The sequence below is a fragment of the Argopecten irradians genome, chromosome 4 (genome assembly GCF_041381155.1).
Source record: "Argopecten irradians isolate NY chromosome 4, Ai_NY, whole genome shotgun sequence".
Classification (NCBI taxonomy): domain Eukaryota; kingdom Metazoa; phylum Mollusca; class Bivalvia; order Pectinida; family Pectinidae; genus Argopecten; species Argopecten irradians.
Window position 1 is genome coordinate 20,365,268 of NC_091137.1, and position 27,864 is coordinate 20,393,131.

General features: G+C 36.4%; 2 protein-coding genes across 4 annotated transcripts; one reads left to right on the forward strand and one right to left on the reverse strand.

Moving 5' to 3' along the window:
- The first annotated feature begins 6,338 nt into the window (after positions 1-6,338).
- LOC138320893 (quinone oxidoreductase PIG3-like) lies at positions 6,339-20,698 on the forward strand. 3 transcript variants are annotated; one of them, XM_069264184.1, is made up of 8 exons: positions 6,339-6,464; positions 13,012-13,152; positions 13,614-13,749; positions 17,359-17,490; positions 17,739-17,951; positions 18,139-18,243; positions 18,569-18,660; positions 19,592-20,698. In XM_069264184.1, exons 1-8 carry the CDS (start codon positions 6,405-6,407, stop codon positions 19,784-19,786), a joined length of 1,074 nt encoding a protein of 357 aa, XP_069120285.1. In that variant the 5' UTR covers positions 6,339-6,404; the 3' UTR covers positions 19,787-20,698. The 3 variants fall into 3 exon arrangements, with proteins under 3 accessions (XP_069120285.1, XP_069120288.1, XP_069120284.1); XM_069264187.1 differs by lacking the exon at positions 6,339-6,464 and adding an exon at positions 6,915-6,933; XM_069264183.1 differs by lacking the exon at positions 6,339-6,464 and adding an exon at positions 7,997-8,152.
- A 1,108-nt stretch (positions 20,699-21,806) lies between these two features.
- LOC138320892 (carbohydrate sulfotransferase 11-like) lies at positions 21,807-26,979 on the reverse strand. Its single transcript, XM_069264182.1, has 5 exons — positions 26,874-26,979; positions 26,249-26,295; positions 24,963-25,121; positions 23,345-23,449; positions 21,807-22,930 (listed from the first exon to the last, which is right to left on the reverse strand). Exons 1-5 carry the CDS (start codon positions 26,962-26,964, stop codon positions 22,001-22,003), a joined length of 1,332 nt encoding a protein of 443 aa, XP_069120283.1. The 5' UTR covers positions 26,965-26,979; the 3' UTR covers positions 21,807-22,000.
- Positions 26,980-27,864: the final 885 nt, after the last annotated feature.

Below are 27,864 nucleotides of genomic sequence, written 5' to 3' on the forward strand. Positions count from 1 at the left end.
AAAAAAAAAATCTTCAAAAAACTTCAAACATGTGAATTCACTTTTAGTTATCTTTTCACTGACAGTACTAAACTGGTGATGGGACAAGAAAGCGTTGTGGCCATTTTAATGTTTCTAATGTTTAGATGCCATCAGTTTGTAAATATCAGACGATTGTATATATATATACATGTACAAGTAAAACCAGTATTACCTTTAATCTACCTGTACCTGGGGTTGACTGATACCTCTACAAGTGAATGGACCAATCAATGGGTCTACACATCAACTGTATATTGAATATCATTCAGTTGCCTAATTTCATGATGACCTTTTTAGTAAGTTAGCGTTTTGAATACATGGAAGATAGGATTTGTTTCTATAACTAGTGGTGGCGCTCATGAATGTTTGAGCAAGACAACAGATGGTGACTGGCCTATATACATGTAACAGTCTGTAGATGATGGTGCAGCCCATGTTTCATCTGACCCTAATACCAGACTTAGACAGTCAATCTTACAGGTAGATGTTTGATGTAGCCCAGGTTTCATCTGACCCTAATACCAGACTTAGACAGTCAATCTTACAGGTAGATGTTTGATGTAGCCCAGGTTTCATCTGACCCTAATACCAGACTTAGATAGTCAGTCTTACAGGTAGATGTTTTGGTACAGCCCAGGTTTCATTTGACCCTAACATCAGAATTAGATATTATCAGAGGGTTCTGTTTCATTTGACCCTAACATCAGACTTAGACATTATCAGAGGGTTCTGTAAAGTTGTTTTGGCCTATCATTTGACCCTTAAACTACACTTAGACCTTCTTACAGTCTTCTTTATTCTGACCCTCATACCACACTGAGATGAGATCAGTCAAACTATCGAAGTCTGCATGCCTGTCTGGGTCAGTGTGTTTAATGTGGGCTAATGATGGCGAAACAGCATCAATAGCAAACAAATCAAGTATGGGACTCCTGTCAGCTTATCTACAGACTACTGGGTAAAAAGACATCAAATGGAGCATATGAACATTTTCTATAAGAAGGCCAATGGTACTTTAGCCAAATGACAGTAAAACATAATGCATTAAAAGTCTGGTGTTCTATACATTGTATTTCTAACAAAGTTGGAGTTAAGACAAGGTTACCCCACACAGACACACTATTTATCTTGTAACTGTCATGGGTACATGTATATATAGCATATTTAACACCTAGTGTATCGGTACCTCATAGATTCCCATTAACATATACTATGATATTACAGCAGGGTGTCACAGATCAGGACTAATATGAGGATAATAATATAAACCGATAACAAGTCCTGTCTACAATCCGGATTAGACAGGTGCCTTTACAGACAGGTTACGCAGTATTACCTTGGGTGGCGTCACTCTGGTGCATGGTCGCCATCACCTCCTCGCCATGTAATCACAGTCGCCTTTTACTCCAAGTAAACAGCAAAGATAAGGTGTCAGATCTAGAGATACGACACGTGACCAAGAGGTCCTCGGGACCTGTATTAGTTTTAGAAGTGTTTCTCAATAAAATTGATTTAAAAACGTCCGACAACTTAGACATGTGTTTTCTGCTACAATGCAGCCTCTGGCTGATACACGTCAACGTCTGCATATCAAAAAGGTTTTACAAACTACACCATAAAACTTATTTTTCAGGTATGCATAATATATTTTACCAATACATTTTGTATCGTGACATAATAATCAACAGGTATATGCATACCTTACTGGTCCTTCTGACACGGAGAAAAAAACCACTTGTCAACAGCATACCTATGGTCTTAGGCAGAGCTTCTATCAGCTACCGGATTGTTGCTGGTGATGTCACATTCCCTAACAGCAGACTTATATGGCCTTGGACCGTCCTTCAATCAGCCACCCACACTATTAGTATCGACCACAGAAAAATACCCAGTCATCCATGAAATGTCGCTACCCTCCAGTAACACTCGACCTAATTCAATCTCCTATACATGGATGTTGAAACAAGTAACTTATCATGCATACGCAATGTAAATACATGTACACCTGGTAGAAAAGCTTTCAATATCGACAGCCATCACATAGGACATTGCCGTTATTGGAATGTGCAACCAGAGGGATCTGAGAATTAGTCAAACGGTTCTATAGTCATGGACTTGCCTTGCCCTAAGAACATTTTTAGAAGTTTTAAAGATCTAGATCAAAAATAGGTAAAAGACTTTTTTGTAATCTTTACCGATTTTTGACTTAGACCTCTAAAACGTCTAAAAATGGTCTTGGAACACTCTGGTGGGACCATAATTATATAAACTGTAACTAATTCTCAGATCCCTGTGTATGAAACAACAGAAAATAAATAAGTACTGTTGATGATATGACAGTCTCAGACGTTTGTTGAAGGGATTGTGCCTACGGTAGCCGTGACTACTTAATGATGTGTTCATCATCAGTAATTAATGACATAGAATATGGTAAAGTTAGAGCGTCACTCGTGTACTGCGTGCCTTTGATGCTACCAGTTTGTTATGACATAGTAGGGTGCAAAGATCGTAAGTGATTGTTACCCTTGAAAATCGAGGATGCTGCAAGACCAAACAAAAATAAACAAATACTTTCAAAAAGTATTAAAGAAACTAACTTCATTTAGGCAAATGTATTGATGATAACACTTGATTGATGTATGATGTGATGAAAGGTTGCTATTATGTCCTTTACCTTGAAGAAGATTCTATTGAATGGAATTTCATTGATAAAGGAAAGGATTAGAGTCTTTTAACTTTTTATTTTATCTTTTAAATTGGTTTAAAATATTTCATAATGTTTCAAAGATTTGCATAATTAATAATGGCCATATGTAATCTTTCTATAAACTTGAACGTGGTTGTCGTCAAGGTGATCCTCTCTCTCACTCTTTAACTCCGAACAACTAATTATCTTGTATGTATTACTTAGTATTTTATTAGTTACTATTGTTACAGTATCGTGTGCGTTTGAACGTACGTATGCACAAACTATTATCTTGTACGTTAGTACGTGCATCGTTGTATCATGTACGTACAACCTAGTATCTTGTACGTACAAATTATTATCTTGTACATTTGCACTTACAACGTAGTATCTTGTACGTACAAGTTTATATGCTAAGTTGTTCATACATGTACAAGATACTCTGTTGTACGGACAAGATAAATACAATTATATACATTTCATTGAATATATAAAGTATAATACAATAAACAAAACTTAAAAAATAGGAAAACATCTTTTTTAGATAAGGTGCCATTTCAAAAGTTGTAGGCCATATCATATTACAACGGTGGCATGATTACTGTCAAATCATCCATGTATGATAACGAGCTCAATAGTTATTTCGTTTGAACGCAATAATATTTCGTTCCCACGTAATAACATTTCGTTCCCACGCAATAGTTTTTTTTATTTCATGTCCGCTCTCAGCCACCGTAAACATGATTTGATACGTAAATGAAAATGATGGACGTAAGCTGTAAGACTCATTTTTCATATTTACAATAAGTTCATGTGCACAACTGTCTGTTACAATTTGTATGATTATAAAATGTGTAAATACCTTCATGATTATTTTCCTGTGATTATCCAGTAGGTGTTGTAATTGTTTCGTACCATTTGTCAAGTACAAACACAAAAAAGTTTTTCCTTATTTCCAATCGCTACCTTTCTTGAACATTTTCTGTGCATGGCCCCTGACTCTACTGTTGTTATCGTGCAATTGGAATACATTTTTTTTTTACTTTTTATTTTATTTCTTTTATAAAACAGCTATATCATAACTTGAACAAATTTATCACATTGAGTTAAGAAATATCTTTTCAAAGACAGTCTTACATGAACGTACACTTTTATTATTATGATGTCCTTCTTGAGAGATATCTAACCAAATCAATTTTTGCCCTCCTGCCAAATTATAGAAATCGCTTTTCCAATCATCACGTGTCATCCCTCTTACAAAATATCTATGTAAAATGTGACAAATATTATAACACAAGTCGACCTTACTCGACCATATACACTGGGGCTAATCGTACAAACCGAGCTACGCTATTTACGCTCGTGGAAACACTTCTTTTACTTAGAAAATGTCGTCTTGGGAAACATACGCGATAAATATTTGCTCGGTGAAAAAAAAATTGCCCACGGAACAGTAGAATGTTTCACCAATGCGTAAAAGTAAATTTTATGTTTTATTGTATTATACTTTGTCCTATATGTCGCACACAGTATAGACGGGTACGCCATATCATCGTTGAAAAGTGTGATTTTTGTTATATATTCAAAGAAATTTATATCTAAACGAGAGACAGAGATAAAAATGAATTCATGTCATAAAATTTATCAAATATTTATCACATACGCACCCCTTGACGACATTTTCTTTGTAAAAGAAGCGTTTCCACGAGCGTAAATAGCGTAACCCGGTTTGTACGATTAGCCCCGGTGTATATGATATACATATATTTACATTTTCACTGCAGTCAGACTATGTAACCTTATAAGGCGCATTTGGCAGTCATACAGACTATGAACTTCTATCGCTTATTATAACGTCATTATCATTGTGACGTCACAATTGTCGTGCCAGTGAAACAATAAAAGAAAATAAATAAATATATTGGAAATATAGCGCGCTTCATGGAATTTGCCCCTTTCCAGTTGGTATTCATATTCGCTATGAATGCAAATTGAATGACGTTCAATGCTTAAACAAACTCCATGTTTAAACTGGTTGCAATTGTAAAACTCTCCATGCTGTGAAGCTCTGTTTGCATATCTAATACTCGGATTGGTATTTACTATAGAATAACAAATAATAAATTGAGTGGCGATCACTGGCTGAAAAATTTACTTTATCAGCTGTAACGTCGCTTCTGATTGGCTGAAATGACGGCAAAAAAATCCCAAAATGAATTTTGAATATTGAAGAGTTTATCTTTAGTAATTTGAATTATAAGGATTCATTTGAATAGATTTTTTTATGTTATGGAGATATAACACAAAATTCTGAGTGTACTTTCATCATAAACCGCTTCGCGTGTATTTAGACAACACTCAGATTTGTGGTTTATATTCCCATAACATAAAAATCTATTCAAGTTAATCCTTAAATAAAGTGTACAGACTATTGTTTAATGATGATTTGCTGAAACAACAGGTAGTGCAAGTATAAAACGAATATACGTACCCGGGCCTACTCTACATCTACCTTTCGACCCGAAAGACAACACATTTTCCTGTCTAGAAGTCTTTAGAGCTACAATATTGCAACTAGTGCAAGGAATGCGCTGTGTTACATTACTAGCTAAATAGAGGATATTCCATGTTTCTTGGTGAAATAGTTACATTACATCGAGTGGGGTGGAAAGTTTGATTTAAAATTTCCACCTCACAAAATAAAATATAACAATTACTTGATTTATCAAAGAAACAAAGATCGAAAATGTTAGATATTTATTACATTGTCTCTGTCAGAAGTCTAGACAATGCCCACTGAATGATACTAACTACTAGTACGCCTACATTTATTTCAATCTGCCGGTAAATTCATCCTCGATACTCCAGGGGTTATTATCACTGACGTTATATCCACCTCTGAATTATCTCATAGTAAAACTGAAGGCAACGAAACACAGGTAAATGTCTAATTTGATCCTTTGATATACATCAAAGGAATCGTATATAACAATACACTGTGGTTGAATGTGTTGCTTTGAGGATGGGCATCACTCTCTGTAATCTTTAAAGGCAGTCTATGCAGGCCTTTCATTGGTCAGTTTTTTCGCCTGAACTGCCTCCAGTTTAACTATGAGATATATAGTCTTGGGCAGAGTTGCTAACGTCAGTGATAGTAGCCCATGGAGTATCGATGATGCTGGTACAACAGGTAATAAATTTTTATTTTTTTTTAATTTATTCTCCGCTGACTAATTTCGTTCACACATGCATGGGTGTATAATCAAAAGCTTCACCACCAAAACGATATTTTCACCGTAAATAATTTGATCTGATAGATTAATATGTGCACTCGGGTGAAAAACACCACAAATATCACCATAAAACCTTACATTATACTGCTTAAAATGTCAGATGCATAGCCCTATGTAATCATCTGGCCTGAATTCTTGCTTGCTCTTCCGAATCACATGGTCACAATATCATTGTACGTGATTATTTGAGCTCTGTTAGTGTAGGCCTGCATAAGGGGTTTTTTTTCTGGGGAGAGAGTTAATGTTATACTTCTTATCCATCCGTTTTCACAACTGTAAATAGTTTATGTACCACTGTGATTAAATCCGGATACACCCTGTCCAGTTTTCGTTTTGTCATTTACACACTGCACGCCGTGTTTACCTCTGATAAGATCTAAAGTGACCGTTACATATAACGACACATGTTTCTTGGCGTCCTCTTGGTCATCGCAGCACATGTCACATCTTTGGTGGAATCAAAGGTGAGAGTGATATAAATGGTTTATTCTTCACATTTGACAAAGAAATACATTCTTGGTTCTAAGTTACATGTACATGTGTGCACGTGTCTCGCTGAGGTATGTAAACATTCGAGTTGTCTCCCATCCATCGGTCTTCCACTGACAAATGCGTATACGTTACAAATTGTACATTTTTTCTACCGAGCACAGTTTCATCAATATCTTTTAATGTAAAGATATCCCTTAGCCTAAATTATTGGAAATCACCGAGGAAGTTAAGGGAAAACAATAGTTCAGATATAGTATTTATTAACGATACAGGAATGTTTTCGTATCAAATTATTGGACGAATCTTGCTTGTCTTGTACATGTAACAAGAATTTTGATTGGCTTAAAATAGTTCCTGTGTCAAAATAATACTATGATATAGCCATTTATAATGTCGCATCCGATTGGCTGATTCCACGGATTCACGATTTCTAGGAAACTGGTATGTAACCCAGAATTACCTGTAAAAGTAGAATTAACCATAGGTATTTAGCACGTTGGTAAGTCAAAGACCCACTATAGACTAAGATATCTCTCTATATCTATTGGTCTATAGTGGGTCTATGACTTACCAGCGTACTAAATACCAATGGATTAACACGAATTGATATTTGTTTATATCAGTTATAAATTGTAAAATAGATAGCTCAAAGCATTTAAAAATATTGTCTGCTCTAATGTGAGATAGCCCAAAGCATTTAAAAATATTGTCTGCTCTAATGTGAGATAGCTCAAAGCATTTAAAAATATTTGTCTGCTCTAATGTGAGATAGCTCAAAACATTTAAAAATATTGTCTGCTCTAATGTGAGATAGCTCAAAGCATTTAAAAATATTGTCTGCTCTAATGTGAGATAGCTCAAAGCATTTAAAAATATTGTCTGCTCTAATGTGAGATAGCTCAAAGCATTTAAAATATTGTCTGCTCTAATGTGAGATAGCTCAAAGCATTTAAAAATATTTGTCTGCTCTAATGTGAGATAGCTCAAAGCATTTAAAATATTGTCTGCTCTAATGTGAGATAGCTCAAAGCATTTAAAGATAGTGTCTGTTCTAATGTGAGATAGCTCAAAGCATTTAAAATATTGTCTGCTCTAATGTGAGATAGCTCAAAGCATTTAAAAATATTGTCTGCTCTAATGTGTTTATAAGACATACATGTAGTAATCTATATATACGTAAAATGTATATAAAGGGTAAAGTTAACAAGCAATTCTTTTCTGGTGTGCAATAAATGCCAAACACTGGAAATCCGGAAAATCTACGGTGGCTAGAAGCGGACAGAAATACATAAAATTATTTTGTTCAAACTGTTAATCCCACAAAACTGGCCACTCGGGGACGACCACTGCATCATGGTGAGAGCAGCGGATATCAATCAATGTTATTATTATGGCCTATAGCTACATGTATATCATTTCTTCCGTTAGACAGAATCCTCACAGCGCTGACAATGTGTATACTTTCATTTTCAAAATTATGTCACTCTATTTCGTGGAACGCCAACACATAGCATCTGCAAGGTGTAATTTTACTACCCCCAAAATACAGAACAACGCCTCGCTGTGTGACATCATTATGATTCTGTGGCGAGGCAGATTATTGGCGGTACTCTTAGAATACGTATCCTCCTCCAGGGCCGACTGTGTGGTGCCACTCCGGGTATGGATGAACTACTATATATTTTAAACTTTTTGTAAGGTTCTGTAAGTACGACCCGGCCGTTACTTTGATGTCTTTCCTGTATGCGACCTGTATACGTACAGTTCGTGTGTTAAGAGGCGTTCTATTAGTGGATCTTGTCGGCTTTATAGAAAGAATCACAAAACTACATTGTAGTTTACAACCGAAGACTCCCAACAGAAACATAGAAACAATGCCTAATGTACTAATGAGACTATATTGAAATGAATTTTACAGCCTTTCTTTAATGTCAATTCTGCCTGTTAACTAATCTTTAAGTAAAAACAATTTCCGTCAAATAATAACTTTATTTTGGTAAATGATGATACAAATGATTTAGAACTATAATAACTTTATTTTGGTAAATGATGATACAAATGATTTAGAACTATGACAACAACAACCCTCTATATCTTACCCGTTAATTCCGGAGAAATATTTTAACCAATAGCTTCAGTAGAGCAGATAGGTGGTGTAAAATTACGCAAGCACTCCTTATTACATAAGAACCTACTTACAGATTAAGTTTCATTTTCTCGTATCTTGATACAGAGCTTTACTTTCACTCGCTTTTCTTCTCTTCGTTTCCGCCTCTGAGCATAACTTTGTGTTGACGTAGCTATATATAGACCACCAACACTCGTATAAAACGGTGGAGTAGAGTGATTATATATGTTATTCATGCATCCCATATCAACTATATCTACTGTTATATACATTTTGTCAATTTACACCGTTGTATGTACTTTTACTGTTAATAGGTAATGATTTTTAAGTTTTCTATTTGTTGCTGCAATCGACAAAACGGAATGCCACAAATCTTGTACATGTTATATACCGATAGGCTTGATGATGTCTTGTTAAAACCAATTATTTATTAGACGTTTTTTACACCAGGCAAGTTACATTCATGCTGTATTTTCTGTCTTTGAGGGAACAACACATTTTAGTAGAAAAATTGCTAACCTGTAATTATCCAAATGATCTGTTCTGCTGACCAATGTCCTTAAGTGAATGCTAGTTAAAAAATACTCACAACCCTTTAGTATACTGTTATTGATTGACAAATTGAAGGAGGTGTGTTTAAGACATTAGGAATTTCCTGTTGCCCATGGTGATACCACAAGATTCGTCGACCCGACACCACCTGGAGTTTGTTTGTTTGTTTGTTTGATTAATTAACGTCCTATTAAAGGTAGGTTTCGCCCAACCAAATAAATATTTTTTTTATGAAATGCGATAAGCAGAAGAAAAGATGTAAAAATATATTAAAATATCTCAATTTAATTTCTTTATGTGTTTGAGATTGAACAAATGTGTCTTGAATACAAAATTGAAGGAAATCCTTGATTTATTACGGTGTCCGTCAGACAAAATAATATGCAAATGAAGCTGCGATGGATTGCGTTGTCGAAGTTTGGCGCATGCGCATTATTGTCACGCACTAAAAGTAAACAAAATGGCTGAACGAAAGTGTGTGAGATGAAAAAAAAATCTGAATCGGCAACAAAGTGGAGGAAATTATAATGGATTCGGTAGCACCCTAGGATATCTATAGGGATTTAAATTCAGAGATGGCATGTAGCAATAGAAGAAACAGAAGCCACATCTCAAGCGGAACTTGCCGGAATCTGTTCGGACTCGTGTAACGGCATTGCACGTGGTGAGTTAAATTTCAACACATATGCCAGCGCACAAACAGCCGCAGACTTACTACATGTATATTTGGTGTACAAAGTTAGCAAGCGTATGTAAGTAACATGAAGTGTTTTAGATTATATGATATATATAAACAGTCCCTCGCACTTCGATTTGTTGTTGTTGTTTTTTAACTAAACATGCCGTGGCAAGACTGTCACTTCTATCTGACATTTTGTTGCACGCTTCCGTTTGTTGCTGCGGCCTCGTTTTGGAAAAAAATACGTCATGTTCTATGTAAAGCTTGACTTCGCTCTATTTTTAGAGGAGTATTTTTCTGGTCAAGCTAGGCAACTGACCACCCATATTGTTCGCTGTATGCATTGAAAATGATCTGAAGATTATATCTATGTATAGGATAAATTTCAATTTCGTAGTCTTTATATTTCATTGGGCGAAACCTACCTTTAACAGCTAAGGTCATGTAAGGACGGCCTCCCATGTATGCGGTGTGTTGCGTGTATGTTGTGCGAGATGCGTGTTTTAGGCGTTAGAAAAGAACCCCCATTACATGATGCGATGTCATTTGGGATTTTGTCTTCGTTCTTACTGACTTTATACTTCCTAATGTCTCCTTTGTTACCACGTCAGTTTTGGTATGGAGCTGAGCGTTCGCCCATGTGAGGAAGGCTCTGGATTTTGTTTACGTAGTCGAGACACGCTATAGTCTGTAAAAGTGGCAGTTTTGTTAACCCCCAGCATAAAGGGAGTGGAACGAGTGGTTTGTCCGTTGTCAGTACAATGCGACTTGATGGGTTGTCTTTGTTTGGTGTCTTCGGCGGCATGTTTCAGTGAGATAGCTCAAGAAAATAGGAAAGAGTTATTTATACTGCTGTATCCCAAAACACGCACCACACACTTCATACACATACACATATAAACACACACATACAAACAACACATACAAATACACACAATACATCCCATACACATATACATCACACACACATACACACACAACACATCACATACGCATATAAACACACACACTTATACACACAACAAATACACATACAGACAACGCACCACATACACAAAACACATCACAGACACACACAACACATCACATACACACATCACATACACACAACACATCACATACACACATCACATATACACATACACACAACACATCACATACACACATCACATATACACATACACACAACACATCACATGCACATACATACATCACATATACATACACACAACATATCACATACACACATCACATACACATACACACATCACATATACATACATGTACACAACACATCACACACACACAACCATCACAAACACACAACACATCACATACACGGGAGACCTTCCTTAATGACCATGGCTGTTAATGATACGCAAATTTATCAACCATCCATCGAAAACTTCAGCATTTTCTCATTTGAGAAAGCGAAGATCAACTTTAAATTCGGTACACCAACGGCAAGGAATGAGTGACGTTTGGAATGTTCAGACCAACGTTCACTGTCTTTTATGTGACGGTCAAGTGCTGTGTAGATTGTACCGACCAGGTTACATAGGGATAGTATTAGTTACACAGTTTGTTAGTGACCTAATACGGAAAAATATTGGGTCTAAAATAAACTTGCCTCGGGCGAGGCGAAGCCTGAAACATGTTTATTTTAGCCCAATATTTTCTTCCGTATACCGTCACTGTGTAACGAATTTATCCCGTCGAAGACCCTTTCAATGAAGTAACTACAAAATGCAATATGTACTGAGTATGGAAACCAAAACGACTCAAAGCTTAAAACAATTTTCACCTCATTGAAGACTCGAATGCGTTGTCATGGTCCATTTCTGTTAAATAATCCTAAATAAGTGTTGCCGATTTCGGTTTCATTCAAACATTATGTCTCCATCTCTTTGAGTGCCGTCGTCGCGAAGCGTTACTTGACCGCCATCTTGTTCCTAATGACGTTAGGGACAAAGAATGATAACTGTATCGTCCAAACCTGATACGATTTCTACTCACCTGATACGACTATATCTTGGATATTACGTGACATCATTTTAGCCAACAAGAATACAAGATTCTTGTCTGAGGCGGGATAAAGTTTCATATTGGACGACAAACACGCACATAGCAGGAGATAGTTTTATGTTTCCATCTGTTGAGTTACAATATTGAAATGAAAATGCACCGTCAGCACAATTGGCAACAGAATAGAACAGGTAACTTAGTCGTTTGGTGTACATCAAAAGTACCGGTACATTGTGGTCGACTATGTAGCTTTGATATTAGGCGTCGCCCTCTCTGTTATCTTCAAAGGAAATCTTTGCTGACCTGTGATTGGTCAAATGTATTCCGCTGAGCTGCTTCCAGTTTTATTATTAGATAGTCCAGGGGTGTATAAATCGTAAGTAATCGGAACCCCTGGAGTATCCATGATGCAGCATGTTGAGAAGGAGGTTAATTATAAAAATGTATGTGGCGCAGACAACGGGACACCATTTTACATACCATAGTTCGACCTACATTTGACCCTGCCAACACGTTTCGTTATACCAGCAGCATAAGAGGATATCAAACTCCAGAACAAAGTCCAGAACAAAAATGAGCAAGGTTAACATGAAGTATAAAACTACCTATGACCTAGTTAATATATATTTTCCTGTATTTGGTACGATTTACATCTTTAATCTTTAATGATATTCATCATTACATGCAATTATATTTTATCACCAGAATCGATATTTTGTCAACGGCAATAATATTGTAAATGTTCTCTGCTATCAGTAAAGTTTCTTTCATTGTTACTTTTGTGACGTTATGGTTGATACTCATTATATGTGGAATCAAACACGGTTCTCATGAATTTCTATGATATGAACATATTTTACTTTGTTGTGTCAATTGGAGTACACAAATGGACAACGTTGCAGTCACCTCAGGTAGTTGTTGTGGTAGTCATCGACAAACCGCACTAAGATTGTCATATTTGGACACAGCACTAAGATTGTCATATTTGGACACAGCACTAAGATTGTCATATTTGGACACAGCACTAAGATTGGCATATTTGGACACAGCACTAAGATTGGCATATTTGGACACAACACTAAGATTGGCATATTTGGACACAGCTCTATATTGATATATTAAATTGCAATTGCAGATAATGAATGCTGTGCAGTTTGGACCAGATGGCGCTGCTTCAAGCATGCGCATTGAGAAGGTACCGATACCAGAGTTGAGAAAACACGAGGTTTTGATTAAAGTATACGCTACAGCTATTAACAGGGCTGACATACTACAGGTAATACTGCAGAGCATATCCTATCAAACGTGATCGACATTCCATGGTCATTTTTACAAAACATTAGAAGTATTTCGTGTTCGAAGGAAAACGATCGTAAAACATTTCTGTTCTCTTCATCTCGCAGTCATGTAATTGTTTAATGGGCACTTGTCTATCGTCTTTCATCTAGATCAGCACCGAGTTCTGTTTTGAAATTGTTACTTAACAACTATTTGCCCTGGTATTTGTTTTGTACATTTGGTACTATTACTCGTCTTTTGTTTAGTTCTTCCAGTATTGACCCCTCCCATATTTCGTGTTAGCTTGGTATTTGTTAAAAAGTTGTTGATGTCGATATATTCTATTATGTTTTGTAGACTTTCGCTCTTAAACAAACAAGAGTAATGTTTGGCATTTTAAATACCATTACCGCTCTATTACACAACAAGTTGAGATACACTTGATGTTGTCCCTAACAGAGATCTGGACGTTACCCCCCTCCCCCGGGAGAGAGTACCATCCTGGGTCTGGAAGCTGTTGGAACTGTAGAGACGATTGGACCAGACTGTGGCAGTAGGTGGAAGCCTGGAGACAGAGTGATGACACTACTAGCGGGTAAGGAATCATTTTCTCTATATGTAATCTGACAATATGTAGCTGTATGAGCCTTGACTTAAATAGCGTTTCCCCTTTTCCTCTTCGACTTAGTTTAGACTTAGCCAATCAAATTTGACGTAACGTTTTCTGATGTCATTGGTGATTGGCTAAGCCTAAACTTGAGACTGTGGTATTGGGACCTGGACACGGTTGTTAAAAGCATGATTAGCTTAATCACATGATTAGTGAAATGTTCATTTTCCATTTGCTGCAAAATTTGTGATAATATTTCCACTGAACTCAGCACCTAAGTAAAGAATGGAGTTCTTAAGATTTTTTAATTGTTTTTGTACAATTTGTATGGCTAGAAATTTTGTTACCATAATTTGAAAAATGTCGTTAAACTGTTAAACTTAAGCCTAATCATCTTTTTAACAAGTGGAGCCTGGTCTTGTAGTCTGTAAGGAATTTACTTATATGTTGTTTCCACTATCCGTGATGTGTCCGTGCCATTATTTTCGCTTTATTCTTTCAACTGTCTGTGATGGTTACCTGTTGACGATACGGACTCACGTTGAAATGTTATTTCCACTGTCCAAAATGTTTTCTAAATGGTAAGACTATTTGATGCATACATACATGTACTATTTTTGAATAATAAAGGATTTATTCGATCGACCTTGCTGTTAATGTGTTTTGTTATATAATAGATCCCATGGAAGGACTTTGAGAGATTTCAGTTTCTTGTTCTGATAAGATCTGTAGAGCTAGGTTTGTGTGAACCATCATAGCTACAAACTCAGTTCCGGTTGTCTTTCGCCGCTCATCATGTATAATGGCATACTGAGTATAATCACAAGAGGAAGTGAAATTCAGTAAAATTGTCGAATCATCATAACAGAAAGTGTAGAATTAATACGAGTGTCCGAAGTAAGTCGGATTCCGGTGATATACACAGGCCTTTTTATTAAAGTTGTATTGCTAATTTCACTGTAACGATATGTAACTTAAACATTTGATATTTAAACATTGACATGTAACTTGATGATTTAGCTCCCCAAAAGCATATGTCGGCCTATAAGAGAGCCGAAATCTAGGAATCATATATTCTTGATTTTGAATAAAGCGCCTTCAATCACCGCCATGTTCAGTGACTTCGGGTTTTGTCGGATTCCTAATCGTATCACGTGACTGACGTTCGACACAACCTGCACGTGGTGAGCCAGGTAACTAGCGTAAGCACACGTGTTTGTTTACGTTTTCCTTCTGGCCTATATGAGCAAATCATGCTGGTATATGTCCACAGATTGAGTATTTGAAACATCCAATTTACACATTACCGTAAAATGTTGTGTGTATCAAATATTGTAATGTGCGAGCATTATTTTCTTTGTAGATAGAGTCTGACCACATGTTTTGTTTATGAAAAATTGTTAGCTCACCTGGCCCGAAGGGCCGGTGAGCTTATGCCATGGCGCGGCGTCCGTCGTCCGTCGTCCGTCCGTCCGTCCGTCCGTCTGTCTGTCCGTCAACATTTCCTTTAAATCGCTACTAGTCATAGAGTTCTGCATGGATTGTGACCAAATTTGGCCACAAACATCCTTGGGGGAAGGGGAACAGAACTTGTATAAATTTTGGCTCTGAGCCCCTGGGGGCAGGAGGGGCGGGGCCCAATAGGGGAAATAAAGGTAAATCCTATAAATCGCTACTAGTCATAGAGTTCTGCATGGATTGTAACCAAATTTGGCCACAAGCATCCTTGGGGGAAGGGGAACAGAACTTGTATAAATTTTGGCTCTGAGCCCCCGGAGGCAGGAGGGGCGGGGCCCAATAGGGGAAATAAAGGTAAATCCTATAAATCGCTACTTGTCCTAGAGTTCTGCATGGATTGTGACCAAATTTGGCCACAAACATCCTTTGGAGAAGGGGAACAGAACTTGTATAAATTTTGGCTCTGACCCCCCGGGGGCAGGAGGGGCGGGGCCCAATAGGGGAAATAAAGGTAAATCCTATAAATCGCTACTTGTCCTAGAGTTCTGCATGGATTGTAACCAAATTTAGCCACAAACATCCTTGGGGGAAGGGGAACAGAACTTGTATAAATTTTGGCTCTGAGCCCCTGGGGGCAGGAGGGGCGGGGCCCAATAGGGGAAATAAAGGTAAATCCTATAAATCGCTACTTGTCATAGAGTTCTGCATGGATTGTAACCAAATTTGGCCACAAGCATCCTTGGGGGAAGGGGAACAGAACTTGTATAAATTTTGGCTCTGAGCCCCCGGGGGCAGGAGGGGCGGGGCCCAATAGGGGAAATAAAGGTAAATCCTATAAATCGCTACTTGTCCTAGAGTTCTGCATGGATTGTGACCAAATTTGGCCACAAACATCCTTGGGAGAAGGGGAACAGAACTTGTATAAATTTTGGCTCTGACCCCCTGGGGGCAGGAGGGGCGGGGCCCAATAGGGGAAATAAAGGTAAATCCTATAAATCGCTACTAGTCATAGAGTTCTGCATGGATTATAACCAAATTTGGCCACAAACATCCTTGGGGGAAGGGGAACAGAGCTTGTATAAATTTTGGCTCTGACCCCCAGGGGGCAGGAATGGTGGGGCCCAATAGGGGAATTAGAGGTAAATATTCAAATTTCTTCAGAAAATAAACAATGAACCTGTATCCAGAATATTACTAGGCATTACAAACCAGGTGAGCGATACAGGCCCTCTGGGCCTCTTGTTGATATTTTCTCTTGGTTTCACAACTCTCGTTTTACTTCGAGATTGTCGCGACGATGTTCGGAAGAGTTCGGAATTATTCGGCATCTTTCGAGCCTATTTTTCACGTGTACACGTTAAAAAGATTTTTTACTTTTATAATTAAAGATACTCCCAGTGCTGCAACTTTATAAAAAGTGGTAAAATTAGAAAGTTTAAACCTCAGGCAGACGGAGAAAAATATGTATAACACTTAAACAGTTTTCGCTATGACCAAAAGAGCGAAAGTTATAGACCATACAATTTTAAAGTACGATAAGCCGAGGGTGTCGTGTATGGTTTAGTAGATTAAGTAATTCTGCATACCAACTGTGAAACAGATGGCGTGTATCCAAACGTGCTAAATATTATCATTGATATAATACATAAAAATCAAAGAATATTGAACGATGTATTCCATGATATAAGTTTGGGTGATGTATATTATCATTGTTAATAATAATCCTAAAAGGGTTAACATATAAAATATTTATATGCATAATTTGTGTTTTCCTGACTGATTTACAACACATTTTATGTTTTATTGGCCTTTTACACAAAAAACTTCACTACCGTGACCTACTTTCTAACATATTTTTTTCGATTTTTTTTGACATATCAATGCATAATAATTCATAAAAAAACCCCATAAATAACATTCGTTTCATCAAAATTAGACCAAACAGAAAATTGACACTGTTCAATTTCCCATAACTCCCAAGGGACTTCAATCTGCTAACTTTCATTACATATATTATCATGCAAAATAATGCTTATCGGTTATGACCACAGAGGACCAAAATTTACACTTCTCTTTTGTACTTTCCGATAAGATTTCCATCATGCTATGATGTCACGTGTTACTGTACTTATATAGGCGGGGGTAATGCGGAGTACGTGGCCGGACACGAGGACCTTCTAATGCCTATACCTACAGGATTCACCTTCACGAAGGCGGCCGCTATACCGGAAGTATGGCTAACGGCATTCCAACTACTTCACACAGTTGGTACGAAATCGTAATCAATGTAATGATGACTGTCATTTTTGTATGATGTATACGGCACTAGATCCCTTTCACTTTAACTACTCACTAACTACTTTGATGTAAAAATTTGTGTTTGTCTTTTAATATTCAATATTTCATACCGTTATGTAATAGGTAGTGGCAGGCTCCAAAACACATGAGAAGTCATCTTGATAAGTTTTTGTGGAACTTTTCATCATACCTTTTTCTTATTTATCTTCATTTGCAAGGTTATGTCCAGTCTGGAGAGAGTGTGTTAATCCACGCTGGAGGATCGGGAGTAGGGACAGCTGCTGTACAGCTGGCGGGACTAGTCGGGGCCAAGTCATTTGTGACTGCTGGATCTAGCGAAAAGATAAACAAAGCAAGGAAACTGGGTGCGGTGGAAGGTTTCAACTACAAGGAAGGCGACTTTGGTCCCAGTGTACTGGAGGCAACCGGCGGTAAGATGTTCTGCAGAATGTCAATTACACGTCAATGTACTGAGCATTTTGCTTTAACATCGCCTTGTTAAAACTTCATTGAAAACTGTTAATTGATTTGTTTTTAATTCTTAAAATTTTCAAACAGTTGGACAACCTATCCCTTGCAGTATTGACATGTGGTTTCTTTACTACTTTTCATCTTTAGGTAAAGGTGTCGACTTAATACTGGACTGTATTGGAGGGTCTTTTTATGAGCAAAACATGAAAAGTGTGAAAATGGAAGGACGCTGGGTTGTTTATGGTCTTTTAGGTAAGACGAGTTTTATTTCAATATTGAAAAATATATATATAGCAACTGTAAACGTGTATATTTATGCGCTTTGATTGTGCGAAATTTTTTTCTTGTACGACATTGATACTATAGCTATTGAGAAATACATCATTCTTAAAAACGTTCTGTGCATAATCTTCCAAATAAAGTACGTTTGGTGTAATTGGACAAAGAAAATGTATTGGTGATTGAAAAATTAATTTGACTTAAACTTAATTCTTCAAAAAGAAATGTACATTAACGTATTGGAATACTGAATATTTGGAGGGAGATATATATTTGTTTTGTTTATAACAATTTATAGGGGGAGGAAACATTAATGGAGATACGTTAGCTCAGATATTGAGGAAAAGAATTTCAATAACTGGTACCACACTACGTGCTCGATCTGTACAGGTATGTCGTGTATTACACAGTGTTACAACAACAGACCTTTAAGGGACTGAAATCACCCATCAGTAGCTAATACGTCTTGCTGGTTTATTATCCTATTCACACAGCCAAAACTTATTTTATATGAAAGCTGTTTCGGACGGTCAAATTTCAATATCGTCTCTCTATAGTATGTCATAAAAGATAATTACTAGTAAAATCACTGACCATGACTAGGAAATCGTATCAAATAATCAAAATGGGAAGTGTCATCTTCTACATCATTCCAACAATGTGGGCTCAATTGCCGTGATCCTGTCAAACATTTTATCGTTAGCCTAACACTTTTGGACTTCCTCGGTCGAGTGTGGACCAAATAAAAGCAAATGAAGGCACCAGTACAAGGTGAAGGTTGATTGTTCAGTGATTATTAGCTTATGTCATGGGAAATATAACAAATTCTAATAAATCCTTCTTCTCCTGTAGGAATGAAGGATTTTGTACTTATTTGGTCTGTAGCTTCCGTGGGTTAAGAGGAACCACTTCTGTATAAACGGTTAGTCTGGTCCCCCGGGGCCGGAGGGGCGGGCCTAATAGGGGAAATATAGTTAATTCTTGAAAATTAGGTAGAAATAAATAGATTAAGTTAAAATCTAAACTTTCAAGTTGGTAGCTTGTGTTCTTTTATCTTATCCTAAAACGGGTGAGCATTCCATCGATTGCTAGTCTTAACCTGCAGTCATTACTTTAATGCTGTCCCCATGTAAATTTGACATGGCTTTCAAAATATCATGTACAGTGTGATTTCGAGTTTATAATGCGTTTCTACAATAGGTTATAACGTGCTATACTTGTAACCAGTTCAACTGTTTCCATTTAACTTTCTAAAGTACAACGTATCGAGTATTCATATTTTGAATATACTTTCGGTAATACCGTTATTGTTGACTTTCAGTACAAAGGAGAACTTGTTAAGAACTTTACCGAAGCTGCACTTCCTCATTTTGAATCTGGGAAACTCCAGCCCATTATAGACACTGTTTTTCCATTGGAGAGTATCGCGGACGCTCACAAGTACATGGAGAGTAACGCGAATACGGGTAAGATTGTAATAGAGGTCAGGAAAGAGGACGCTAAAGAGGAACTCTGAGGTCAGAAAAGAGGACGTTAAAGAGGAACTTTGAGGATAGGTAAGGGGACGTGAAAACGGGACTCCAAGGTCAGGAAAGATGATGTCGGAGAGAAACCATGGGATCTACAATATAATTGCATATTACAGAGTTATCTGCCCTTGTGGGTAGGTATTGATTATGACGTCATGTGTTTGCGAGCCTAACATCATACTTTTCGGAGAAAACGACGTGAATTGCGCTCACAATAATTATGATGTAACAATCGATACCTACCCGCAAAGGGAGGTTACTCTGTAATATGCAAAGACGGAACAGGACGTCGAAGAGGAAATATGGGGTCAATAAAGAGGCCATCAAAGAGGAACTTTGATGGCAAGAGTTGGATTATTAAAGGAGGTTATGATACGTTATATACAGATAGTTATTCGATCAAGTTTGAAATTAGCACTAAATTACCACCATGTTCTCATCACATTACCAAATTATGTTGATTTGTTCAGCTTAATGATTACATATATAGTATGATTACATATATAGTAAGAGTATCCAAGAGTTTTACATTATTAACTACTTTTAATTATGTGGACATTTTATTATCTCATTATAGCGTAAAACGCTGGGTTCTTATTGCCAATATCTGATGATGACGGACGAAGCTGGAAAAAACGGTTGTTTTATTTATAAAAAGAGAAAAAGAAATATATTCTTCTGGAAGGAAATTAATGCAATGATATGTAGAAACAGAATTACATGTACAACGTATTAGTGTCTGGAAGGGAAACCTTCTGATGTGTAAAATTTACAGAAATGGGTGTGAATGTTATGAAGGGAGAGATAGGATACTAACATTTTATGTTAAAGTTCATTTATGGGTCAACTCTTTGTTGTTATCGGAATCAATTACGTTTAAATTAATTATCGAATAGAAAGTGTTCATTACTTTTTTTTAAAAGTTTCCATATACGAAATTAGATTCTTGTCCTTTACTACAGATTATAAAATGAGGAAGCCATCAAGTTTGCTATCCTCGGCATGCATTAGAATCATCGTATGTAATACCATTGAAGACGCAGCCTCCTATTGGATTATGCTTGTGGCAATGAAATAGCGATATTATTTCAACTACGCTTATTTAGGATGTGCACCTCTGAGAAGAAGTCCAAATGTTCATGTATTTAACTTTTGGAAATAGCATACTACGAAAGAAAATTGATTTGGTTTGTTTATTTATTGAAGAAAAACATATGCATGTGTATACGTGTGTTTGTTTTTGAGTTATTTGAGTTATTGTCATTCAAAGATATCTTTTTGGAAAAAAATATTGGATTTTATGACAATTTTGCCATTTTGTCCGTATACACTTGTTAAATTAAAGCCATAATTTCCTAATGGGTTGTTTGATATGTATGCTATTTTTCTTCAAAATAACAACACAAGCTACCCTACCTCTCATTTCAATACTGAGTTACAAAATGCACCATGTTTAATCGTTTTTACCAGGTTAAACCCTTTGTAGTAAAAGTTCTTGTAACAATTCATCTATTTACATATTCTTTTATTTTTTCAATATTTTAGAGTAAAATATAAAGGGCTCTAATTACCCTAAAATGTAAAACTACAGTAAAGTGACAAAAGTGTATTATTTCCCACACGCTTAATGTTTCAATAGCAATGAACAGAATAAAGATTAGCTCGATGTAGCTAAAAATGTTATCGCGGTGATGATTTCAGTAAAGATATTTAAAGTAAAATACCATTAATGAATGCTTATTCCTTCAAAACGTCAGCGGGGGGGGGGGGGGGGAGGTAAAAAGCTACTTCCAGCGTACTTTCGGCAAATGAGTTGACAATAGTCCCTTAAGCCTTGCAAGGCTTAAGAACTAAAAATGTTAAAAATTTGCTCTACTCAAAGCGACGAAAGACACATTTTCAAAATGGCCAGCAAATGGGTCATATCTTTAAAAAAATCCCACTATACAAATTCTAAAAACTACAGAAGTCTGAATTTTTTTATAAAAATAACAAATGACAACTAACTACAGATATTGACACATTTTATTTGAAAAGCTCACAAAATTTCTTTGATCTATGTCGAAACGAGACATTAATGAGACTTAAACCTCGGAGGTGTGCATCCTTTATAAAATTGAAAATATATTTGAAGCAGCATCACATGAATCTGAATCAAAATAATATCAGTTGTTTGTATTCAGAGGTACAGAAAATCAACGTCAGGCTGTCTCCAGATCGAAATACCACGGTGTGATATTTGGATCTGTCTTGAAAAACTTTGGTGGTCGACAGTCATAGTTGAAAATCTTACAGTCTGGTGCTAATATTTTACTTAACTTCTCCATGTCTGTCCCATCAATACTAGCATATGCTTCAATGGCTGCCTCTTCCCGCTGTTGCCTAGCAACCATAGAATCACCAGCATTGCCAACCGCAGCCAAGAGCAGTTTTTCAAATGCAGATCGCGTTATGTTTTCGCTCCCCTCCTGTGAAATGGGATATTTCGAATTTTTATCAATAACACCAGCTGCTTGCATTTTCTTCCAAATTTTCCTTTGTGCATCATAGAAGGACAAACAACCTTTATATTTTTCTCTAAACATGAACAGTAGATTCGATTGGTCTTTAATTTTATCCTCACGATTTTGACTGGAAAAGTTCACTTGAAGATTTTCTGCTATGTGTTTCTCTCCCAGCTGACTAAGGAGGAACACTGTGTCATTCAATAAAGTGTCTGTTTTCGCTATATAATTATAGTCATAGGTACATGGTAAACACATCTGATACGCAGGCGCGAAATGATTGTCACGATTGAGTCCATCATTGATTGATTGAATAAAATACTTAACAAATTCTTTGAACGTAAGATCAAAACCACACCATTGACTTTGGTCAGTAGTGTTTACTCTAAATAAAATTGTTGCATATTTTCCGATTTTTTCTGCATATATAGCGTTTGGAGAATAAAGTTTATCCACGTAGGCTGACAGCAGACGAGTATAAGGATCTCTGCCGATTATAAGTTTAGTTGAATCATGAAGCATTCCTTGTGCAATTTCCTTTTTGAAGTTGGACAAGCTTGGAACTCCGAACCCGGACAAAGCTACTGGTATGTCATAAGGAGACTTCTTCTCTGCTCCGTTAAGTATCTGTAACGTAATGAATAACATGGTATCATGCAAACTTTACAATACAAAACTACAAAATTATGCGAGGGTTTCAAAGAAGTTCAAAAATGTATAGTAACAATAACAAAACAAATACATCTATAAGTATATGAAACTAGTCCAATGACAAATGAAAGAATATTTAATTTGATATTCTTTGCGAAATAACCATGTGCTCTTTTAAAGAATACATTTTTGGTATATTTGATAAAAGCAAATATTAGCAAATTAGTACAAATACTTTCGGTATAAGTATATTTTCAAAAATCCATATTGGCGTGAAATAAAATGAAATAGACTTAGGATCTGACGATTAAAAAAGTCAAACAAATGGTCATGTTGTACACTGGGTATAATCTGTATAAGAATATTATACGGAAATGAAATCGCAATTACCATAAATAATCTTTTCATAAATGACGAGGCTGCTTTTTCCAAACCACAATAGATCAGGCGATGTTTCTGTGATACCTGTAGTCGCTCCAACACCGTGTACGGAACCTAGTGGGAATACAAGAGCAATGACGGATGTTGATTTCACTGTGGAAACCATCATTCTCTTTACTGCAGAGGTTACTACCACTGTCGTTATATCCACCTTTGGAATATTTCAAAACAAATCTACGCTCTGTGTGTGACTACAAATGAGAATGTAGTCAAGTCCTTTAATGTACATCAAACAGCATTGAAAAACGGCACACTGGTTGACTTGCTTTGAAGTTGTATGGCGTTGTCTCTGTAATCTTCAAATTAAGTCACTGCAGGCTTGTGATTGTGTTTGTTTCTCCAGAACTGCCTTCATTTTGTTAAGGAATATTCTAGGAGTGGATATATCGACAGTGATAGAAACCTCTGGAGTATCGAGATTGGGGTCCAATTGAGGAGAGGACTTTTATAGGCCATGTTTGCTGATCAATTGTGATCTACATGATGAAATAATACAGAGTGAATGGGTCAGTTCTAGCAGATGATATATTTTGTGCCAGACAATATTTATTTCCCAGCATTTCTTGCTAAAAGTTTGAACTGCTTTAACTTCATTAAAATGTAAAACTGAAATAATTCTTAATACCTTGATCACAATGAACCTCAGATAGATTTACAGCAGAAAATGATCTTGATATAACTAACAAGAGGCCCATGGGCCTAAACGGTCATCTGACTATTGGCACAATACAACATAGTCGTTGAAAGATTTTAGCCATTTTAACCACTGTTATCTTGAATAAAGATCAGTGTCATTTTTAAACAAATATGGTAGCCCTTCATCCCAGCATGTCCATGACCAATATCAGGTCTCTAGGCCTCTTAGTTATTCACAAAAAGTTATTTGAAGATTTTAACCTATTGTGACTTTGGATGAAGGTCAATGTTATTCATTTGAACAAACTTGGTAGCCCTTCATTCCAGCATGCTACATGCCCAATATCAGTACCATAGGCCTTCTGGTTATTGAGAAGAAGTCATTTAAAGATTTTAACTTTTTTTTACCCCTGTGACCTTGAATGAAGGTCAAGGTCATTCATTTGAACAAACTTGGTAGCCCTTCCTCCCAGCATGCTACAGGCCAAATATCAGTACCCTGGGCCTATCAATTGAGAAGAAATCGTTTGAATGAAAAGTTTGCGGAGGGCGCATGTCGCACGACGACGGACGGTGCATGATGACATTAATTAGGTCATCCTGAGCCTTCGGGTCGGATGACCTAAAAATGTCGTCGTACATGAGAAAAAAAATGAAAATTTAGAAGTAAAAAAATTCAAAAATTTCGCCTCTCTACTAAGCGTAAGACGTACACTTTTTTTAAATGGTCGCCATATTGACTGATTCTTAAAATTCATCTATAAAAAAATATACAAACAATAGAAGTCCACTTTTTTGTTACATTTTCATGTGAAAATCACAAATAAGTCTTTGGCAAATGTTGAAACCTCGACATAAAAAAATCTAGATTTGTGTTATTTTATAAAATTTTCCTATAACCACTTTCCACTATTTCTTCATGTACACATACCTGGTAAGTCCCGCGGTACCTAACACTCCCATCCTTACACGCCTCTAACAGGTGAGAACGCCTCTCTTGTCTCAGTTTGTCTAGGTGAAAAGGAGGAAGTGGTCGACCTGTCTGATTAGGGGCACTAGACAGTGTGGAGATAGGCCAGTACGGAAATATCTACCACCAAAAAAAATATGTTATATATTTAACAACAAGAGCATAATACAAAAAAAAAAACAAAAAAAAAACACACACACACACTACAAAACCGGAAAATCTAATGGATAAATAGGGCGTTGTGTCGTTAACGATATGGATTTGAAGGTTTAACAGATTTAAATTGAAGTATTTGTCGTTAATTTCCGTGTTTATAAGTTTATAATTCTACAATCATCTTTCATCAGTGCACAGTTTCATGAACATTCCTTAAATTGAAGGAATCCCTTAACTTAAAATTCTCCATAGAAAAGCATTACAGAGGAAGGCTCCTTAATATTTTTTCCTGAACTTCTGTAATGTTTTTCTATACCGAAATTTAAATTAAGGGATTCCTTAAAGCTAAGGAATGTTGATGAAACTGGGCCTAGCCCATGAACATTTGTACATCACTGCGGCTATCTTGAGTGTGTTCACTAGTTATTACCAAACTTCCAGAACGTAGTGATCAATCGTTAAAGGTACAATTCGGTCAGAGTACATTAAAACGTGCACATATTTCGGAAAGAAACTAGTTCTTATGGAAATTAGATTAGTTGGATTTACTGTGATATGTCAGAAAATCCCACTGTAGTAAAATGTATGTGAAATTTTCAATCGTCATTACACATAGCCTTGTAAGCCGAACCCTGACCCTTGCCTGTGTAGTAAAGAGTTTTTTGTTTAGAACTACTCAAATCGCTCTTACAGTTGTGTTACCATTATTAGATGCAGATTCTCGTCTAAAAATAATTTCATCTACTCCTCAGTGGTTATGTATTGCATTTGTTAAACGTGCGTGACTTTGACTCGGGTAAGGGTACAGCGTACATGTTGTACCTTCTTAATCATATTGATCAACGATTTGGAATTTCAATGGTATTAATCAAAATACTTAACAATGTTGTGGAATTTGTCACTTTTTCTTGTCACATGTTTCATAAGGAATGTAGAACAATACATTTATGTCATATTTTGCTTCGTGGTTATGTAATGAATTAGCCTCACTGAATTGTCCCTTTAACAATGAAAATACTATATCCTACTTTGTCGGGTATGGCTATAGCCACGATAACTGATTTGTTATATAAACATATCACCAAACTTACTTTTGGTTCTATGTGCTGTTCCTCCTTCACATGAAGAGGATAAAAACCTGTAACATAATGTCAACGAAATGGAAATGCTACGATGCTGATTAAATCGAAAACGACAGCATATCGAAATTGATGATAAATTGCTCGTATATTCTATATATCATTCCATGGTGAACGAATTCTGTCCCTCTGCTTTCTTCTTATAGTGGAACTTAATGTTGTTTTTTTCTACACATACAGTAAACGTTTGGCGTACGGTTTTGTCACTGTCACCTTCATCTATGATAAAAATAATAATTAAATTATCTTAACAGTTTTATTACTATGCTATCGGGGACATTATATTTTAAATACGACTATCGAGATTCGTGACTGAACCCGAATCTTTGGGTTCACAGTTGTTTAGTAACTTCCTAAACTCCTGGTTCTATTCTTTTTGCGCTTGGTCAGATTCCCGGTACATAACTTTATTGTATGCACTCGTCTAATATCTTTAATATTATTAAGATATTCTATTATTTGATATCTATACAAAAAATCTATATGTGTAGTATATACAAAATGATTTAACTCAATTTGATGTAATATAACCCACATCCATGTCACCAACCAGACACCGACACATATAAGTACTTACTATTATAGGTAAGGTGGCTTCCGAAAGCCCATGCTATTAAAACAGTTAGGCTTAAACCAGCGCTAAGCAGTACAAGTATTTTTGGTCTCATTTCCCTAGATGTATCCAAATCATATTTATGATAAAGTATTATCGGGAAAATATAACATCGAACATCATAAGAATTGTACAGTTGTCTTCCTTGTGAACAGGACCAGCTGGGATCCACTTTAGATTGGAAGATAAGGCAGCAGCTCCGATAATAGATCATGACTGCCAAGATCTCCATGACCATAGCTCTGATTAATTCTACAGAGCATACAGTGTTTATTGATAAGTATTCTCTAGTCAAGTTAATTGTATCATACGGGTTAATGAGTCACTAAGAGCATCTCATAATGGTTTTTACTCGTGAACGTTGCAAAAAGTAGTTTTATACTCCAAACTGGATTTGATGAGATAAAAGAAGGAAAAGTGGAAACAAACATCCATTCGATCATCGGTATTCAATTCAAGATCTAGTTACATGCAAAACGACCGGGAAGTTCCATGATGACGGTACCATGATACATATTTTCCAATTTATCCGGATATCAACGGATATGTCATAGTTGAAACCATGCATGAGCAACATATGCTTATATGCAAACACATGAAATGGTCAAACATTATCACTAGATCATCCGTGACAAAACCTAGAAGTTAAATCCTAAAGCCACCTACCTCCAGGCAGTGGAATCAACTTTTGAAAGCAGGTAACGCATAATAAACAAACAAGACTACGATGGCCCACACACGCCTTGTCAATATACACTTAAACAACATAGTTTTGACAGTAGTTTCACACAAAAACGTTGTCAGCAACCACAAAAGGCTAAGCAGTCGATTTTTTCTCGACAGAATACTACTACCACATTCTTATATGATTTCCAACGTGGAACAACACGATACATATTACATTTTACAAAAGCATATATGTGCGATTTAAATGTGTTTTTTTTATTACACAAGT

What these genes read in the sequence shown, in the direction of transcription:
- LOC138320893 (XM_069264183.1), top strand. Translation starts at nt 8,069, where the DNA reads ATGATTCTGTGGCGAGGCAGATTATTGGCGGTACTCTTAGAATACGTA. An exon ending in AGTGATGACACTACTAGCGG is followed by an intron (nt 13,750 to 17,358) that starts GTAAGGAATCAT and finishes GTACTTATATAG; the next exon opens with GCGGGGGTAATGCGGAGTAC. An exon ending in CCAACTACTTCACACAGTTG is followed by an intron (nt 17,491 to 17,738) that starts GTACGAAATCGT and finishes TTCATTTGCAAG; the next exon opens with GTTATGTCCAGTCTGGAGAG.
- LOC138320892 (XM_069264182.1), bottom strand. Translation starts at nt 26,964, where the DNA reads ATGAGACCAAAAATACTTGTACTGCTTAGCGCTGGTTTAAGCCTAACT. An exon ending in AACAGCACATAGAACCAAAA is followed by an intron (nt 25,122 to 26,248) that starts GTAAGTTTGGTG and finishes TTTTGGTGGTAG; the next exon opens with ATATTTCCGTACTGGCCTAT. An exon ending in TTATGAAAAGATTATTTATG is followed by an intron (nt 22,931 to 23,344) that starts GTAATTGCGATT and finishes ATTACGTTACAG; the next exon opens with ATACTTAACGGAGCAGAGAA.